Raw genomic sequence first — 20,000 nt, 5'->3', positions numbered from 1 at the left:
ATCCTTTGTTTGTTTGTGTATGTAGATTAAGAAAAGGCGTTAACGTTCTTGTTGCTACTCCAGGGAGGCTTTTAGATCATATAGAGGTAAGACATTGTAACCCAGAAAGCTCTCGTGCCTCAAAGAGGTTATTCGGGATACTTGGAAAAAATCTGAGTGTTCTCGGAAGGGGATCATGAGTCATTTTCTGCTAGCAGAGCGAGCCTGCTTTCTTTTGTATTTGCCCAAATGACGGGCGGAAGGAAACGACCAGGCTTTGCCCTGAAACTCTCTCACTGCATTGAGTATTGGCCACACTGACTTGCGACCATATTGGGCGAGCTCATTAAAAGACAGCGCAAGGCCGTCTTAGGTATGGCGAGAAGCGGGCGTTTTAAACAGCACCCTCCGAAGTCTTGGAGGGCAGTTAAGTCAACCGAGGGATTTTTAACTTAAGCCATAGGTCTCTTTTTCTCCTCATCAGCTTAGGAAAGAAACAAATAGAAAAGATGCTTCTGTTAGCAGGACACAGATCAAGTTTATGACCTTCCGATTATCAGTTCGGTTGCTCTACCACTGAGTTATGGGAGACACGATGGAGGAAGTCCATTAAGAAACGTTCAGATGACAATAACAGTATCTAGCTACACTGTTAAGACTAAAATTGTTGCTTACTGGCATCCAGTTCTTGTAAACGACTTTTTCAGATGCCGTACTCGAAAGTGTAGGTTGGAAATAAATGACGATCCCGCAATAATTTATTGATATTTAGCCTTTCGTTTCTGCTTTAGAAAACAAAGAGTTTGGAGTTGAAGAGACTTCGATGGATAGTTCTGGATGAGGCTGACAGGTTCGTGTGATTATAGGCGTTGTTTTACAGGCGTCACTCTACCGGTTAGGTCTGTGGGCATATTTGTGAAAGATTTCAAAATGCATGCCGATTGATGTGATGTGTTGTATCGAGAAATACAAGCGATAAACGTTGCAAAGTCTTTCATAACGCTAGTCCTCAGTGAGACACATGGAGCAGTTATTCTCCTGTTGTGAATACTTAGTGGATGCTTATTCTTATCGCACTTCGCGTATTGTACAAAAAAAAAAAAAACGGAGCGTGCCGGTTCTCGTTGCTTGCAATCTGGAAAATGAGTTTGTTGCACTTTGTTGCGAGAAGGTGCATTTGAATGCTGTATATACTGTCCTTTGCATAAAAAGTGCTTTAGCTTACTGTCATCATATTTTTCTCGTAGGCTACTAGACCTTGGATTTGAGAAGGACGTATGTTCCATTCTCACTGCAATCAACACAGCACTGTTTCCTGGCGTTAGGTGTCAAACCGTATTGCTTTCCGCCACACTCACTGAAGGTACCGTGACAATGTTGAACACAATGGCATTTTTAAGACAAACGTGGTACCAGAAAACTATGCTGAAAGGAAATCATACGATATGGAACATGAATAAGGTCTTTAAGCGTTTTTTTTTAAACGTTTGCGGCAACGATGTGTCATACAGGTCTTCGTTGTTACCAAGAATGGAAACCTGATCAGATTTATTTATACAATCACAATCTGCAACTTCCACCCTCGGCGCTTTTCTTCGCCTCCCTTTTCGTTGAGAAAAAGAACAAACATTGGTTGGTGCTTTTCGGGAGGCTGAGAAAATTTCTCAACATCACTCTTCGTTTTCCCTTTGATTTCCAAAACCACGTAGAATTTGCATGGTTGTGCAACCATGGCCTCTCTCGACGACAAGGGACCTGCGGAGGGTCAGGAAATGTATCAAGGGTGGAGGAGGTGGGGTTGCATCGCTAGTTAGAACATCCGTCAAAGTAAACTGGAAATATGGGATTCGAACAAAGCTTGTGGTTGCCGACGAACTGCTTTTCGGTGTTGCTGGAGTTTGCGACGCTTAAAGTGCTACTGTGACGAAATTTGCATCTTTCCTATCTAAGCCATTTTGGCACATAAAAACGTAGTCTGTGCGAGAAGAAGAATGCTGTTTACCATTTTCAAATATCTCTTTTTGTTCTGGAGATATTCAAGTTTTTTTAATATGCAAATTAGCCAAGTGATGACGTCATAAACCCAACCAAATTTTGATCAAGTATGATGGAGAAAGATATCTCAGCCAATTTGTATCAGAAGTACTTGGTTCTTTGCACTAAGATTCTAGTAGATGTGTTCCACAATATGAGCATACCATTTTTGTTACCATGGAAACATACTGGGTTCCAGACCTTCCTGACATTAAGAGCTTTGCAGACCACCTTTGGCGTTCTGTTTTGGTATTTGCAAATTGTGCCTCATCTGCATGATCCTGCCAGCATATAAAGATGTTAGGTCATGTTTGTGGTCTTGGTAAATGTATTTCTAGCCTGAGATCACCAAAATATTGAAATCAGGTTGAAGGGGACTGGAAAAGAGTGAGTTGCCATGGGAACCAATTTCTTTACAGTCATAGGTGTGTTGCCTTCAGTACTATTAGCTCACCAAGTTTCAATGGTCTCTGTTGCAAATTGACCGAGATAGCTCTATTTATATTCTTGATGTCCTATTGGGTTGGGTGAATGACGTCATCAGCCTTCTCATTTGCATATTTAACACATTTTTCAAACTTAAATATCTCCGGAACCAATGCAGATATTTCCAAACAGTAAACAGCATTTTTAATGTTTTATGGTACTCTATGTGATAAACCAAAAAACTCAAGGGATAAAAATTTGATCGCAGTAGCACTTTAAGTCCCAAATTTTCTTACATAAAGTGGACCATTTTGAGCGTAACGGATGCTAATTTATCAGGGAAAAAATATCGATGCCTATATACATGCAGTTTTGTGGGTGATTGGTATCAACCCAATCTATCCCTTCAGAAATTCTGGATTTGCCCTTAAGAATTAATATGTATGAGGCCGTTTGTCTTTTTCGACTTATAATGTAATTTACATAGAGATTTGTTTTGTTATTTAAATTGCATAGTTGTTTTGCAGGAGTGCAGAGACTTGCAGGTGTTAGCCTTCATGAGCCCCTATTTATTGACGTAACGGTAACACTGGACGAAAAAGGCACTAAACTGGTTGCTGATGTTCAAGGCGAACTACAGGTCTGCTTACTCTGCTTACTGAGGATTGTTATTCAGAATGCTTAATCTCTTGTTCTTTCTTGTCACAGGACTTTTCACCTCCAGAATGTTAAGCAAACCTGATCTCAAATATTATTTATCTCTCGACCCTCAATAAATGTAAGAAAAGATATTTTTCTCCTACGGCCAAGGCAGTGAGAGGCTTGGCAATTTCCAGAGATGACTTCACATCCTGTTTGCTTTCCTGTCTTTGTAGAATTTCTGCATTGCAGAGAAAATTGTGAGGTCAGCTATGGAAGAGCGCTATGCTCATCTTTATTCCGGCCATGAGATGAGTGGATGGTAGTTTTGCTTTTATGGTTTCGTGAGAAGAAGCCGGGGCAATAAAAACGCGTTGTGACGCTTGTCCCCGGCTTTGGTGCACATACGCAAAGTTGAAGTGTTTCGCTTCGAGGCGAAGCCGAGAGTTTTTACACTTGATAATACACGACTGCCAGTTTTTTGAACAGTACTTCAACTTCACGTAGCTTTTCAGAATGATCATACTCTACCAGGTAGAAAGGTTCATACACGTGATCGATTTGCGTCGTTTATAGGCAAATATGCTCATGAATTATTGTTGAGTTTTTGAATTGAAGGTAAGGTAAGAGACACTTCATAACGTTTTTCATACAGAGTGCATTTCATTGCCCTCGTATTGTTACGAGGGTTAGCGTATTGGGGACACCTATGGTATAGTTAAGTTGAACATTTCTTAAAATTACAGCATAAAATATCCTACAGCCGTGCATCTCTTCTCCCAGTTTCTTGCTCCATATCATTTACGTAAATGCTCCCAACGAAATTCAGTGCCTCTCATTTTTAGTTAACTTCGACCATAAAAGCGGCCCCTGAATTCTAATTAAGTGCTTTCTATAAGTTACAGTTATCGAAGCTAGGAATTTTAAAATCCGGATTCCTTAAATTTTATGTCCTGCTGTTAACATCATTAACTTGAAGTAGGTTCATTATATATGTAGGCGTAAGATAATTCTGTAACCTTTTACATTAAAATTAGTAGACCTTGTAATCTCCTCTCGTTCAAAGTATGCAGTTTAGCTTTTTGAAGAAGGTTCTCGTATTTCATGGAGTTGTTGTTGTGTACCACGTGTAGTGCCGTCTCTTGCAAACCTTTGTAGTTTATGTCGATCGGATGGTCTCGAAAATTACCGCACTAAGTGGAAGTAAGTTAAATTTGGCAATTTAGCAGTTTTGTAAAGGCGCAACGGATATTTATCACAATTTACCCGAGGAAGATTTTCTCGATACCACCCTATCATTCTCTTTCCATCGTCCCTTGCCTCCTCCTCAACAACCTTACTTGACTCTCCTACCACATATGTGTGATGATCATCAGTGTACGTGGAGATTCTGGCGTCCTCTATGTGATCTGGTAGATGATTTGGAAATTTAAAATGTTTCTCATTAGCGATCCGAATGTGGGCCACAAGTTTATCAGTTTATAACTGTCACGTGTTTATCCTCTTAAAATAAAGGCGTTACTAACTAACTAACTAACTAACTAACTAACTAACTAACTAGCTAGGTAGCTAGCTAGCTAGCTAGCTAACTAGCTAACTAGCTAACTAACTAACTAACTAACTAACTAACAAAGGACAGTCTCCCACTGTTACCATCCAGTCACTGGTAATTAGCCGCAGTCATTTGATCCTGTTCTCTCTGTATGCGAAGAAGGATCACATCAGATTGAACGGCATTCCCAGAAAAACTGTATGCTTGCAATTTATTGATCAAGAGAGGGAGCCAGTCACAGGCTCATATCAGATGACAAAACTCCAATTCATTTCTTACAGTCTCGTTCCGCTTTCCAGTTCTCAACAAGTCTCAGCAGAGCAATTTCACAACTATTCTGCGAACAAAAGGCAGTTATAATATTCCAGCACGACTTCTCAAGGACGGTGCCGACGCACTTGCCACACCCCTAGCAAAATTTTTGAATGGATCGATAAATGAGGGGTCTATTCCCGCAAGCTGGAAACATGCCATCGTAACTCCAGTGTTCAAGTCTGGTTCAAAATCTGATACCTCCAGTTATCGCCCAATCTCAGTTCTGCCAGTCTTTGCAAAGATTCTAGAAAAGGCAGTTCACGAAATGGTGTTTTATTTTCTTACTAAAGCACAAGCTCCTATCTTCCTATCAATCCAGTTTCCGTCCACTACATTCTACTGCTACCAGCCTAATCGATATTACAAACACTATTCTGCACAACATCGACAAAGGAAAACTTGCAGGCCTGGCATTTCTGGACCTATCTTAGGCTTTTGATACCCTCGACCACGAATTCCTATTTACGAAATTGGCAGATGTTGGCCTAAGTAAGTCTTCAGTGAATTGGTTCAATGCGTATCTTACTAATAGAACCCAAAGTGTTAACATTAATGGCATTCAATCTGACGCTGAACCCATATTATATGGTGTGCCCCAGGGGTCTGCCTTGGGACCTCTATTGTTCGTAATGTACATTAACGATCTACCGTCAGTAACAAAGTACTGTAAAGTCCATCTTTACGCTGACGACACCCTGTTGTTTTTTGAAAGCAGTTCTGTGCAAGCTATTGAGGGTGCTCTGTCCCGTTGTCGGATGGTTGAACCAAAACTATCTCATGTTAAATCACTCGAAGACCGAAGTTATGCTTATGGGAACCCACCAAAAACTGAGCTCAGTCCAGTCATTCACAGTTAGTGTTAATGACAAAGATCTTGAAAGGGTATACATATTTAAATATCTGGGCGTGATTCTGGATCCATGCCTAACATGGAACGAACACATTGAACATATCGGAAATAAAATCTCGTCCCGCCTTGGAACGCTACGTAGAGCCCGAAAAGTCATCCCAAAAGAAGCTTGCATTACTCTGTTTAATGCTATGGTTTTACCGTTATTCGATTACTGTTGCGTTGTGTGGGATGGTTGCAGTCAGGGAAACATGAACTACCTTGACCGTCTTCTCAAGCGAGCTGCAGGAATAATTGCGGGTCGCAAGGCTACGGATACCGATATACAGCAAACATTGAAGTGGCCATCTCTACAATGTCGCAGAGAACACCAAAAGTGCATACAGGTCTATAAGTATATCAATGGCTTGGCTCCAGCATATCTACTAGACGACTTCCACTGCTCGGAGCAGATCCATAACTACGACACTAGGAACAAAGACCTTATCCGCCTACCTCTTGCCAAGACTACTAAATTTGAAACATCTTTTAAGTACAATGCCGCCAAATCCTGGAACACTCTTCCTCGTAATTTACGCCATGATCAGTCTCTCACTAGTTTTAAACTGAGAGTCAAGAAACATCTAAATCATCTTAGTTAATTTTCACCTTCATGAACTCTTCGAATGATTTTTTGCTTTCATTTATATATTTTATTACTTATTCATATCATTTTGTCCATACTTTCTATTTAAACCAGCTATGCTGAACTGGAATTTCTGTATAAATAATGTATATAAATATATAATAAATTATGGCGTCGTCAATCTTCGCATCCATAACTTCACCCGCCTGTGTCGTATCTCCCGTATACTATTTTTTCCAGGCCCCAGTAGTTCAAACGATCGATAGCGCTATCCGCCGGATAAATTACTATTCTCTGGATAACTCAATTGGTTTTGCAAGTGTTTATCCACTGGATAGTGATTTATCCGGCTGATAGCGCTATCCATCTTTTGAACAACTGGTACCAGATCACAAAGAACCTTCCCCTCCTTTAGATCTTGTCGTGACCTGTTAAGGTGTAGGTCTCCTATGACAACAAAAAATAGCTTTTGTGGGGACACCAGGGACAGAGATCATCTGATTGCATGCTCCTCAAGTGTCAAAAAGTATCCGGTTCCCGTCACTTTGAGCTACCGATGTATTCCCACTACAACAACATCCTTGCCTCCAAATGTGGATTGTATCACTAGCAGTTCGATGGTCTTGAGAGAAATGAGAGCATACTTTTCGTTTTGATGTTTTTTTTAGGTTTCAAATGAAGCGAGTTACTCAACTCCTCAACAGTTGAAACAGTTCTTTATCGTGGTTCCAAGCAAACTGCGTCTGGTCACTTTGGCAGCATTTTTGCTTTGGAAGAACAAGAACAAGGTAACATTGAGAAAACTTATTGAAAGAAATTGCAAAATTCAAATTTTATTACCACAAAACATCTTCACTGAAACATCATAGTTCCTTGCATCTCTCCCTTTTCGTCCCTGTATTCCAAAGGAAGAAACGGAGAGATCCTGAGTGGCAACACCGCTTGTTATACAGACAAACGAAGGACGATATCGCCATGGCCAACTAATTCAGACGTTTTCTCACCAATTTCATTTTTGTAGGAAACATCAGCTGCCAAGATGATAGTATTCTTGTCCAGTCGAGATTCTGTGGATTTCCACTGCGATCTTTTCAAAGAGTGCATTCTGTCTTTTTCAGGTTAGTTGTTTCGTAGGAATAATTTTGCTCCGAGCAATGGCCCATTTCCGAGTTGCTGTTTGTCTCGGTTTCGAAGTGAGTCTTGGTGCTCAACTATTGTAAGGGAAATGAGTTTGATTTGCATAAGAATACGCAACTCATTTCCATTTGAATGGTTGTGCAACAGGACTCGCTTTGAAACTGAGGCATGCAGCAACTCGGAAATGGGTTATTATGTACTTGGCACACTATCTTGGATTGCCATCACATTTACTGTAAGTGCCCCTGTAATTTATCCGAGCCCAGTTCCGACCAGTGTCCCGTAGCGCAGTGGTAGTGCGCCCGAACTTGGCTATCGGAAGGTCGTACGTGTGGCTCGTTCGGACTGTGCCCGCGCGTCACTACGTCATGAAACTGGATTGTCATTAATGCTATTCCCTTTTTGTAGAATCGCAGCTGGCGTTCTTTAAGCTTCATGGAAACATGTCGCAACAGGAGAGGACAGCTGTATTCAAGAATTTCAGCCAAGCCAAAAATGGGATTTTGCTTTGCACGGTTAGTGCTCCTTTATTATCAACGAATATGTTCATAACAAAAATGTTTATTCGACGCTTAAAGGAAATTCGCACCTAAGACATGAAAGCACACAATCGAAATTTTTTTGTCTGAATCGCTCACCAAGTCTTCATCAGTCTGATAGCGAGTGGTTACTTAGCAGAAGTCCCATGACCGAAGAACGGTCATGTGATGTGACCAAAGTCTTGCATAGCAAACACTTTGGAGTTCCAGGCCCTTGTCTCTCTTTGGGGATTCGCGTCTGACCTTGATAATTGAAACCTCCACCTTGACCTTCCTTTTAACAGTTGCCCTCCACAAATGTGATCTTCATATTGTCAGTTTCATATTTGTCCAAGAAACATGGGAAGAAAATGCTTTTTTCCCTTTTTCGCTTGATTCAGGCAGGATTTTGCAGTGTTCACTTCTTAGGCCCGGTTTAAACGTCGAACTTTTCATGTGTCGAATCTAATGCAAATGAGAAAAGTCTATTGTTTTCGCTCATTTGCATCAGGTTCGGCACATGAAACGCTCGACGTTTGAACCGGGCCTTAGATAATATTAATCTTGGTTGTTTCCTTGTAGGATGTCGCTGCCAGAGGACTCGATTTACCCCATGTAAATTGGATTGTTCAGGTAAGGATATCAACTTTTTGGATGTTTTAAAAAGCTCCATTGGACGGTTCCTTTCTTAAAAAAATGCCGAAGGGTCTCTCGAAATTTTTGAAAAAGAAAAAGAAAAGCCAAAATGATTGCAGTTTTCAGCTGTGATTTTAACACGTGACCATAGTATTATAGAATAAGGCAATTTTAAATGAAAGATAGCAAGTTAAAACTAGACAAAGTGGATTGTGCAACGGGGAAGCTTTGTTTAGAAAATATGTCTTGTTAGCATAGGGTTATCGTGTTATAATCTATCCTCCAATTAATCTGCTTTTGAAAAAGTACTACATAATCTCGGATCTGTACAAAATTGTTCTTTTGAAAACCATTAAGACATTGTACACATTTTTATAAATTTACGGAATTTCTCAATAATAAGACACTAGCTTTGGTACTCTTCAATTCGAGTTTAAGTAACGTTTATGTACATAATCTTTGTGCAGTTCTCGAAATTTTACAAAAAACGCATTACCGCCTTCCCAATGATTTGTCAGCTTTTATAGCTAACGTTCTGGTGTAAAATTGAGGAGGTCGCTTGGTGTACCGAGTTTTTTTAACTTTTGCACTTAATTTTTTGTATGGTTACTCCTTTTGGAAAAATGATTTTGTTAAAGAGGCAAAGTGTTAAAGTGGCCCTGTGACCAAAAAATCAATAATATTTTCTTTGGATTTCAAAACTATGTTAACTAAACACTAAGCGACCAAAGTTTTAAGCCTTGATTTAAAAAAGACACCTGTTTATTTTAACTGGAACTTTCCTATTTAATGGTCCGTCATTACTCACTTAAAGTTCTTGAGAGCTAGATCGTGGAGAAAATGACGTCAAAGGCTCGCTAGTTTAAGAATGCAATGCGTGTGTACGCCACAGAATTAATATGCAGCACGGGAGTTTTGGGCTTTCAGACTTTTAAACTCGCGTTTTGCATACATGTATACAATAAGCTGCATTCACACTCTGAGATTTTAATCTAATGAGCCTTTGACGTCACTTTTCCCAGGATCCAACCCTCTGAGATCCAATCGGTCAGTTTTGAACGTGAGTACTGGCGGACCGTGAAATATAAAACTTACACTCAAAGTAAACGCTTAAAATTTTGCCAGTCATGTGTCAAGCAAACACACTTTCAACATCTAAAGAAAAAAAGGAAGTGATTTTTTGTCACAGTGGCACTTTGATATTGTACAAGCAAAGAGATCCCCTTATAAAGCATAAAGAAAAAGTTAATAAGTCTACATCTTGTGATAAAATTGATTAAAAGGACAAACGCAACTAGATTCATTTTGACAACGTTTCGACATCGTCCGATGTCATCCTCAGGCAATGAATTTTAATCGGATGAAGCATAACTTATAGTACAAGAACAATAGAACAATAGAAAAATATATACAATAGTACGCTAACAATAAATGTGAAATCTAAGTAAATAGTTTTGCCGTGACAGAGTCTGACTGCACATTAAGTGACGGTTTCAATTCTTTGATGTAGAACATCTCATGAATTAAGCAGTCAAAGAAGAAAAGTCGAATTGCATTTTGTCTTTTTCATTTCGCTTTGTTTGTTTAGTACAATACCCCTGGAAACCCAGCGGATTATGTTCACAGAGTTGGCCGGACAGCTCGAATTGGCCTGGAAGGAAATGCATTGCTGTTTTTAACACCAGCTGAGGTGAGTTACAGCGGACGTCAACGAGTAATATACTTACCTAACACCTCCCTCCCCCCTCCCCGTCCTCCCCTCCCGCCTCTTGATTGTCCCTGGGTCGATTATCTCCGTGAAGCACCCCCTTTCTAAACAGGCTCTCTCTGGTCAGGAGGCCGTTGGTGGGTTACCTGACATCAGTTGTCCAACAAATGTATCACTCAGTGTCCGTACGGCCAATTTTAATGTTGGAAAAATGACGTTGGTTATCGTTATTCTCTCCTTCCTCAAATCCCATAATACATCTTGTTTACCCACCCCCCCCCCAAAAAAAAAAAAAAAATTGCCTAATCATTGTTTTATTTTCTTTTCTTTTTTTAAAATTTATTTGTTTTTATGGAATACATAACAGAAGTTTATATTACTCTTAAATACCAAGATACATATAAAAGGAAAAAGAAAACAAATACAACTTATAATGTGACGTACAGGCCAAAACAGGGTGTAATAGGCAGCTAATCGCATCCTGACATGCACGGGAACTGAGTGAACAATCAAAGAGGGTGACTAAAGTAACTTGAATCATGTAAATTTCTCAGTCTTGTATTTAAAATTAATCTTAATAATCGAGCTGTCGTTTAGCTTGTATGAATAGATGTAAGAAATCATGTATAAAAAAGTATACTTAAACGTTCTCACAGCCCCATGCCCAGCAAGGCTTTGCTTGAACAAGCCAAGCCAATCATTGTTTTCGATTTGTCTCCCTATGCAATTTTTTTGGGGGTAAACAAGGTGTATTATGGGATTTGAGAAAGTAAAAAATTATTGCATTTTCTCAAATGCTCGTTGACTACCTACAATGATGGTACAGTGATTTTTGCTATTATTATCAATACGCGCGGCCAAATGACAAACTGCCCTCTGTAAAACGCGCCTTTTTGCGGGCCAAACGGGAAATGTGCGGGCTGAAAATGCATTTGCTGCCCTGATACTTAAGTCCTTTCATTCTCACAACCTTTGTTTGTATACACTGAGGGACATTTCCATACCATAGTTTCATGCTACATCTCTGTTGAACGAATTTTTCTTATCAATTGAATTGGTACGATTTGGCCATGTGTGTTGATAATAACGATAATCAAATGACTTTTGTCGGGCATATAGTTTATTTGTGACCTCGGGCGCAAATGATGCTACACGGGCCACGATATGTCCTCCAAAAGTCATGTGATTGTCCTAATCACAAACCACTAGAAAATTAATTGACCGATGAACATTTTAATTCTTAGGTCGCGTATTTGCAAACTTTGAAACAACACGGAATTAGGTTTGTTGAGACTTTCACCTTATGGTTGTCGATGCTAAACTCTGTCACGTTGCTTCAATTAATGACGTGCGGGAATTGTGCATTTTTAAAATTTCTTACACGGCTTTTGCATTTCTTTGCCCCTATCTGGGTTCGCGCGAAAAGGAATAGACGGTACGTTCATACAAGAATACGGCTTTGTCTTGTAGAAGTGTTACAAAGAACGTGTTGTTGGAAAGAACGTGCTGCACATGCAACACGATCATATTTCTTGGTTGAGCGCATTGTTTTTTCCAATAGTAAACATGGCCTCGTCAACTCCGCTGTTGGCGACATCTTTCTTGTACTGTACTAGGGGAATCTCTGTTTACATGTTTTCCTCATTAGCACAAGGCTGTCGTTTTCTAATCAGTCGGCCGAAAATAAGGTACTTAAAGTGCATTGCTTAATGAGCTCTCAGAAAATTTGAACCCCATATGCCAAATTAATCTCTGAGCAATGGAGAGTGTCTAATCGGCGTGGGGGAGTGGGTCGTGGGTCGTGGGTCCGAGATCCTCCGTGTATACGCGTCATGTATACATGTTTGTTTACAAAACAAAAGCTCTCTGGCGGAACAAACAAGCGAGTTTAACACAGTTTTATTCTTTAATTAATGCATTCATTCTCGGCAAACGCGCACGCCAATGTTAAGCACACACTTTCGAAGACTTTCGTTAAAGTTTTCGGAAATTGGTTTCCAGACCAGAAGAAAAAATGTTAATAGTTAATGGGAGACAGTTTTCCTTTGTTCAACATTTCATAAAAGGAGTTCGGGGAAATTAATTCGTGAGCGGGCAATTGCAAATTTGTACCGAGCACTGAGGGAGCTAATATATATCTTTTTTTTTTTTGTATTATTTTTTTTTTTTTATCTTCAAACAAACAAGACCCACGATCCACCACCAACCCACCAACCCACCCACCCACGCGATTTAGCCTCACCCGAGCAATGATGCTTTGAGAATAAGAGTGTATGGGATCATTAGCGCTTTTGCCACCCAAGAATTTATCACTTTTGGATGGCTAATAACTCGAAAGACCTTAGACAGCAATTACCAGAACCAAGGTTGCTGACCAGCGGTTTTCGTTAAAACAATAGTTTGCTATGGGTACTCAGTCTCGCGGGCTCAGAAAACCTGGTTGTGGTCATTGTTATTTAAGGTTTTTCTAATAACTCGCTCGTTGTCAAAGCTGAAAGGCTTAAAATTGAAGATATAGCTAAGTTTTTTGACCTTTTGACGTTTAGCATGATGCCTTCTGTAAGCAACCTCGTGTGTTAATGATACATAATTTACTGAACAATCACGTCAGGAAAGATTCCTTTTTAGCAATAGTGTAGTGTGGTAAATATTTGTTCACCACTTTGTTTAGACAACCAATAAGAGTATGGTTGGGCATTAATGATAATTATCATTAGTAATTAATAGTAGCTTTAGTCAACGACGCTTGCCATAAATTCTTTCACATTCATAGTTTAACCTTTATTTGGCTTACAATTTTCGGTTGCACGCTTTGCAGACCAGAGGAATTACTTGTGGAGGATGTACTTAAAACGTTAGTCGTGTCCCCTGACAACAAGGCTCGGAAAAAACTCAAGGTAGTAAAGAAAATTGTTGTTAAGTCGTAATTTTCTCTACTCTGCGAGCAGTTGGTTTCTCCTACACTTCTCGAGAGAGAAACCACTGCGAGCAACCCTTAGATTTTCCATCGAGCATGTGCGAAGAACGTCACACCCCACGTGATGCATTTGACATTGCTTCGTCTTATTTCGCAGGAAAAATATGGATAACTACACAGCAGGCTCGCCCAAACGCAGCAGTTACGTAGCTGAACGCGTGCGCAAGCGCCACAGCAAGTTTACTAACTCGTTTTACCGGTTCAAATTTAATTTATTCGTCCTTGGTGCTGGACGGGGGCTTACTCAAAGAAACTAATGGTCGCTCGCAGTGGTTTCTCTCTCGGGAAGGGTAGCAGAAACACAGGCAGTTAAATGAACCAATCATAACGTAAACAAATTCATACTGCCAGCGCCAATGGCGGGAAAACGCGCGCGAAAAATAGCTTCATGCTTGATTGGTCCAGAATGTGGCGTGAGATTTGTAAGCCAATGACTTAAGTGCAACCCTGGCAAAGCAATTTCCAAAATCTTTAAAAGAAGCTCTGCAAAAATACTTCTGATATTATAAACTCTTCTGCTTCGCTTGCACATATGCATCTGGTCTGCCTTTCAGCGTTGGGATTTTGTTCTTTTTGTTTCTATTCTTTGTTCATTGGCCCTGAAAAGTCCCAAATTGGAGCGGTCATTTAAGTTTACTTAATTTTCTTTGCTCATATTTTCAGAACGACCTTGATCAAAGCACGCAAGAATCGGCCACAAATTTACAAAAGTCATTTGAGGAGCACGTTCTTTCTAATGAGCAACACTTGATAGCGGCAAAGACAGGTACATGTACCATCTTTATTCAATACCTGATTTCCATTCTTTCAAACTGAATGTGATCAAGGACAAACGTTTTGGAATTTGGGACTAGTTAGCTCAGCTGTTAGAGAACCGGATGGCCATTCGAATTACGACAACTTTTTGATGGAAAATTGAGGTTGGAGCGACCATTGCATACTTGTAAATGTAAGCAGTTTTCCAAAAGATCTAATCAACTGGTTGAAATTGCGCTCGTCTTCCTGTGGACTTTTTTCAAACTCTGAAAGAACTCCTAATAGAATTTTTAGCCGATATAGCGGCTTTCTTGTATTCTGAGGGTTAACGGGTAATTTAATGGGTGTCCTTGCATTTGCCCGGCTCTGAGAAGGCAAAAATATCGCTCAGAACAAAAGAATCCAAGATGGCTGATGTATAGGTAAAGAGTTCTATTGCCCGTTTCACATGTGAAGCCAATGAGCTGCTGCCAATGATGGACAGCTGTGAATTTTTTTTCCTAGCCCAGATTACCCAGCAAGTAAATCAATTGTAATAGAGACTGTTCCAGGCTCAGGGTTAGTTGAGACGAGGTAAAAAAAAATAATTAACCAGGGGACATAACACTGGCCAAGGACTGGAGAGAGGCTGGTCTCTCACCCTTGTTTTTCTTGTCCGCTTTATGTTCTTCACCCTTTCTCCTTCATTATTTGGTGGCAGGGAGATTTTCTTTTTTGTTATTCTTGTAGCTTACCAGTCGTTTGTGCGAGCCTACGCGACGTATCCCAGCCATCTGAAGCACATATTTCATGTGAAAACCCTCCACCTGGGTCATGTGGCCAAGAGTTTCGCTCTCAGGGAGGCACCCAAAGAAATGTTTCAAAACACCAAGGTACAGAAGACCAAGAAGAGGAAAAGGTTTGTAGCCATTCTGCGTTGAAACCTCTGCCGTTACCCTCTTACAAATAGCTTTGGAGCGTTTTTTTAAGCGGTGCGAACGTAATCTGGCGATTTCTTCAGTTTCCATAGCGATTGACCTTACTTGCCAACGCTTTTTAGCAAAGGAATTTATAAAATAATTGTGTCGCTGGCATTTGTATTTCAAGCGATTTTGTAATTTATTTTCTCGGAATCTCTCGGGCACCTTGTAAACGAGACGCGGGGATGTCTAGCTTAGTCTGTTCCAAGTAAACAGACAGAAGATCGTCCCAAGCAGGAATGAAAGACATTTTTTGTCTCCAGAGTGTTATAGCTTACACTACTTGCTTACCAAGACCCCTATTCGACCTTGTCACACGACGGCCATATTGTCCCGGGAGACCAAAAGAGCTTTGTTTTACCACGCCAAGCCTCGCAGTGGAAACCATGGGGGTGAGGCTTGGCGTGGCAAAACAAAGCTTTTTTGGTCTCCCGGGACAATATGACCACCGTGTGACAAGGAAGAGGTTGTCACGCAGATCTCGCTTAGTAGTTACTATCAGGAAAAACATATCTTTCCAGTGGCATTGTATGTACGTTATTAAAGGTGTTTTTCTTTTGATTGCTAAATAACTTTTTAATTCGACCCCTCAGAGATGGTGATATGATGAAGAAGAGTGCCAAGAGGAAGGTAATAACGGAGCATTCATCGGAACCAACTATGCGTGGTCCTATGCCGAAGAAAAGAAAGAAGAAAAAAACCCAATCCAAGTAGTTGTTTCTTTTCAGAAAACAGACACAGTAAAACGAAACGCACCCAGGCGGTTCGGTCGCCAAGTGTGGCGCTGTGAAGTATGGCGACCACTGCCTCAACGGCAGCTTTTAGTTGGTGGAAGAGCAATTGTGCTTGGTTAAGTGCCTATCTTTTAAAAGAGCCCCTGTGATGATAAAAAAAAAAATTCACTTCCTTTTTTTTCTTTAAATGTTGAAAGTGTGTTTGCTTAACACCTCATCTGACTGGCAAAATGTTAAGCTTTGATTTTTTATCCAAACGCCGTTTACTTTGAGTGTAAGTTTTGGATTTCTCGTTTCCGCCATTACTCACGTTCAAAACTGACCGATTGGACCTCAGAGGGTTGGTTCCAGGGAAAAGTGGTGTCAAAGGCTCACTAGCTTAAAATTTCAGCGTGTGAATGCACCTTATTGTATGTGCAAAACGCTAGTTTAAAATCTGCATGAAAGCCTAAAACTCTCGTGCGGCGTACACCCGCATTGCATTCTTAAACAAGTGAACCTTTGACGTCATTTTCGCCTCGATCCAGCTCTCTCAAGAACCTTAAGTTCATATGGTGGACCATTAAATAGGAAAATTCCAGTTTAAATAAACAGGTGTCTTTTTTTATCAAGGCTAAAAACTTTTTTGATCACAGGGGAACTCTGAATGTTTTCCACATTTTAAAATGAAGCACAAGCGTAAGTAGCCTGCGTGGCAGACCTATTTCGGATAACCGGAAATACGTCTGCCACGCAGGCTAAAGCTTGGGTAAAGTCACTGCTTACGAGCCAGAAGGCCCATCAGGCCGGCGCTTATCTCCGGTTTCCTTAGCATGAAGCGACTAGGAGTATTTATACTCCCCCCTGGATGGGATGCTAGTCCATCGCAGGGTTACCCCCAGCATTTCACCGGTACCCATTTACACACCTGGGTGGAGAGAGGCACCGTGAGAGTAGAGTGTCTTGCCCAAGAACACCACGCAATGTCCCCGGCCAGGACCCGAACCCGGACCACTCGATCCGGAGTCGAGCACTCTAACCATGAGGCCACCACGCCTGGGTGGGGAGAACGGTGTAAAAGCTGTTATTTTTGCCCCTGTGCTTGTGTTTGTTATACGTGGGTTTCCTCACGATTTTGCTCAGTTTTTGCGTTTTACTGTCACGGTACGGAGGTGGAGTCCGTTAACACAGACAGGATTAACGGATTAACGCTGACCTGGTTTTTAACGATTTAAGTACGAAGGGTAATATTTGACCGGGGATGACTGAGTACTATGGAGTCGCATAACGGTTAAACGTGCAGAGGTATGTTGAAATGCTTCCCCTTATAGTTTTTATAAGTTGTATTTTGTTAGCAAGAGTTGGAAACACTCTATTCGTCTGTAAAGCTATGTTTTATTAATAATTTATTGACAATAAATACGGTCGTCCCACGCAGTTTTAGCCATTCTAATCCTAGACCGATCCCGAGCGGCTTTTGAAACATCATACTAATGTTGGTGGTTTATTCCGTTTTGAAATAAAATCAGCAAACTAAAAGGAGCGTCGAGTATTAATATGTACTGAGGTGTACGAAGCTTACGTTCAAAGTATAGTTTCGAATTTACAAAAACCGCTTGATAAAAAAAAAACAACAAGAACATGATCGCCTTGGTTGCCCTTGTAAAAGTTTAGACCAGAGTTAGTAATTAGCCTCGACCTACACATGGATACAAAGTGGATATTCTCAAATCGAAATCCAAAAAGAATACAGATGAATTGATTATTCTCGCCACTCTTATAGCCAATTTTCTCCTGGTAGAAATGCGGCTATCTTTTGTTTTTGCATCCAGCGGTTTTGTTTGTTGGTTTTTATTAGAGAATGGTCATCCTGTTCTTATACGCCAAATGTTTCGTTTTTGTTGGCTGCCATCCTCGTCAATTATTACGGGTAAACTAAGAGAGGCATTTTAGAATGGCACGCGCGGGACGAGTTTTGATAAAGGATATTGTATTCCTCTTCTGGGGGCTCAGAAGTGTTTCCACTGCCTCTCGATTATTACCAGGTGATCTGGTGACGTAATTTGGAGGACTGGGAAGAAAAATTTTAACGCCGTATCCCACAATCGAGCGCGGCCTTAGGTGTTGTTTCCAAACTCCCTGAAGTATTTCCATCGCCAAAACTCAACAGATCATTACGTGTCTACCACATTTCCTGTTGTTGAATGAACATTCAAGTAGACCCGACGAGATCTATCCTCGCCTCTGGCATGTTGAATTCGAAAATAAGCCCGCGCGCGGTTGTGGGATACGGCGTTAAAATTTTTCTCCCTAGTCCTCCGAGTTACGTCACCAGATCACCTGGATTGTATTCCTAATCTGTTGGGGGCTCAGAAGTGTTTCCATTGCCTCTTTTCTGGTAATAGTAGGCAAGAAGACGGTCTATGGCGTATTTCTCTATCACTAAGTCATTGACACGTCGACGAAGTTGTAAAAGGCATCTATTGGAGTGCTTCTTTGGAGTGCAAACATGAAAATGTCCCAAGAGAAATCGAAAAAGGAGGGGGAGGGGGGGGGGGGGCTTAAAAGATGTATTATGGGATTTTAGAAAGTAGAGAAAGAAAAGGTGAAAGGCAGCACTGAATCCAACCTAACCGAAATATACCCTGACTCAACTAACATTACATATACATACATACTTTATTTATAGAGGGTAACACTAATTATTACATTCTCAACCCCGGTTAATGCATTTCTCGTGCTCTGATTGGTTTACTCTATCTCGGTTATCAGCTCATATACCATAGTTTGACCTTAAATTGCAAATGATTGCGTTAAGCGTTGCTAAGCTAAACTTATTTCGCCGGAAAGCGAAATTTTTCTCAGAATAAAGCCAAAAAAAAAAACGTTTTTGTGGAAAGTTTGGATCAATTCCGACGTTAGAAGTACGCGAAAAGGTATGAAATGCTTTTGTGATGAGCCTACGTCTGTCTGACCACCATGTATTACACAACATTGTATCATCAAACTTTTTCGATTTCGCTCGGATTTTCTCGCTTTTTTCGCTCGTGTTTCGTACTTCCAAACTTATGGAATTTAAGGAATTTAATAAAACAATTATTCCATTCGCGCTTGTTGGATATGAGACTGGTTATAGCCAACTCGGCGCTACGCGCCTCGTTGGCTATTTACCATCTCATATCCAACGTGCGCTCATGGAATAATTGTTAAATAGCTTAAAGCTAATAAACGTGTGGCCCTCAAAGATTAGAATAAAATAAAATAAAAAAAAATACAGAATACAACTATCTAAAAATTATACTATCAAATCCACAAATTCTAATAAATATTCAATTAAATTAATATCAAGCTAAATACTAATTAATTTAGAGAAAGCTCTTTTTTAAAAATTACATTAAATAAACTCTTAAATACAGGAAGAGAATCCAAGCTGTAACCAAGAAAGACTTTCTACTTTTTGTCTCACGTATATACTTAGGACAAACTAAGTTAAATTTAAAACAGAGTTAACTGAATAGAGTGTAATGTGAAGTGCTAGATTTCTATCCCATATGAACCATGCGAGCCTTAGCCCTACGGATGGAAATGGGCCCACACAAGGACAGAGAAAAACTCTGACCAGGGTGGGTGGGAATCGAACCCACGACCTTCGGCCTAGATCTCCGCCGCTCTACCGACTGAGCTACAAGGTCAGACGGGAGCAAGCCGTGGGAACTAAATATGTTAAAGTCATGGCAATGAACAAGTACAAGTACAAGGAAAAGTTACGTTTATACAAACGTTCGCCGTGTAGCACATATTTTAAACAGAGTTAACTGAATAGAGTGTAATGTGAAGTGCTAGATTTCTATCCCATATAGTGGGGCTAACGCTCACATGGTTCATATGGGATAGAAATCTAGCCCTTCACATTACACTCTATTCAGTTAACTCTGTCTAAAATATAAGTGCTACACGTCCAACGTTTGTATAAACGTAACCTTTCCTTAAGTTAAATTTAGACAATGACGCCAATTTTATGGTATCGATTTGAAAGCGTAATTGAAACTTGTGTCTTTAACAACTAAAAGAAATGAACGCAAAATCAGACACACCTTTTTCGGCTGCGGCTTTATAGCCTTCAGATTGAAATACTCTACTGACGTCTTCCGGCTTCATTCTTATTTCTTTTGTCTT

At 40.3% G+C, this 20,000-nt stretch overlaps 1 protein-coding gene across 1 annotated transcript in view; it reads left to right on the top strand.

The window, feature by feature from the left end:
- Nucleotides 1-19,237, top strand: part of LOC138002179 (ATP-dependent DNA helicase DDX31-like) — a 75,821-nt gene extending 56,584 nt beyond the window's left edge. The window contains exons 14-27 of the mRNA XM_068848262.1: nucleotides 26-86; nucleotides 771-829; nucleotides 1,227-1,342; nucleotides 2,967-3,079; nucleotides 7,089-7,208; nucleotides 7,442-7,538; nucleotides 7,966-8,072; nucleotides 8,658-8,708; nucleotides 10,300-10,401; nucleotides 11,664-11,701; nucleotides 13,238-13,316; nucleotides 14,060-14,162; nucleotides 14,882-15,050; nucleotides 15,705-19,237. Of these exons, the coding sequence (XP_068704363.1) occupies nucleotides 26-86; nucleotides 771-829; nucleotides 1,227-1,342; nucleotides 2,967-3,079; nucleotides 7,089-7,208; nucleotides 7,442-7,538; nucleotides 7,966-8,072; nucleotides 8,658-8,708; nucleotides 10,300-10,401; nucleotides 11,664-11,701; nucleotides 13,238-13,316; nucleotides 14,060-14,162; nucleotides 14,882-15,050; nucleotides 15,705-15,825 (1,336 nt within the window). The 3' untranslated portion in view covers nucleotides 15,826-19,237. The remainder of the gene's footprint in view (nucleotides 1-25; nucleotides 87-770; nucleotides 830-1,226; nucleotides 1,343-2,966; nucleotides 3,080-7,088; nucleotides 7,209-7,441; nucleotides 7,539-7,965; nucleotides 8,073-8,657; nucleotides 8,709-10,299; nucleotides 10,402-11,663; nucleotides 11,702-13,237; nucleotides 13,317-14,059; nucleotides 14,163-14,881; nucleotides 15,051-15,704) is intronic.
- The last annotated feature ends 763 nt before the right edge of the window (nucleotides 19,238-20,000 follow it).

Source organism: Montipora foliosa, chromosome 1 (assembly GCF_036669935.1).
Source record: "Montipora foliosa isolate CH-2021 chromosome 1, ASM3666993v2, whole genome shotgun sequence".
Classification (NCBI taxonomy): Eukaryota; Metazoa; Cnidaria; class Anthozoa; order Scleractinia; family Acroporidae; genus Montipora; species Montipora foliosa.
Note: the sequence above shows the minus strand (reverse complement) of the source record. Positions and strands in the feature narration are given on the sequence as shown.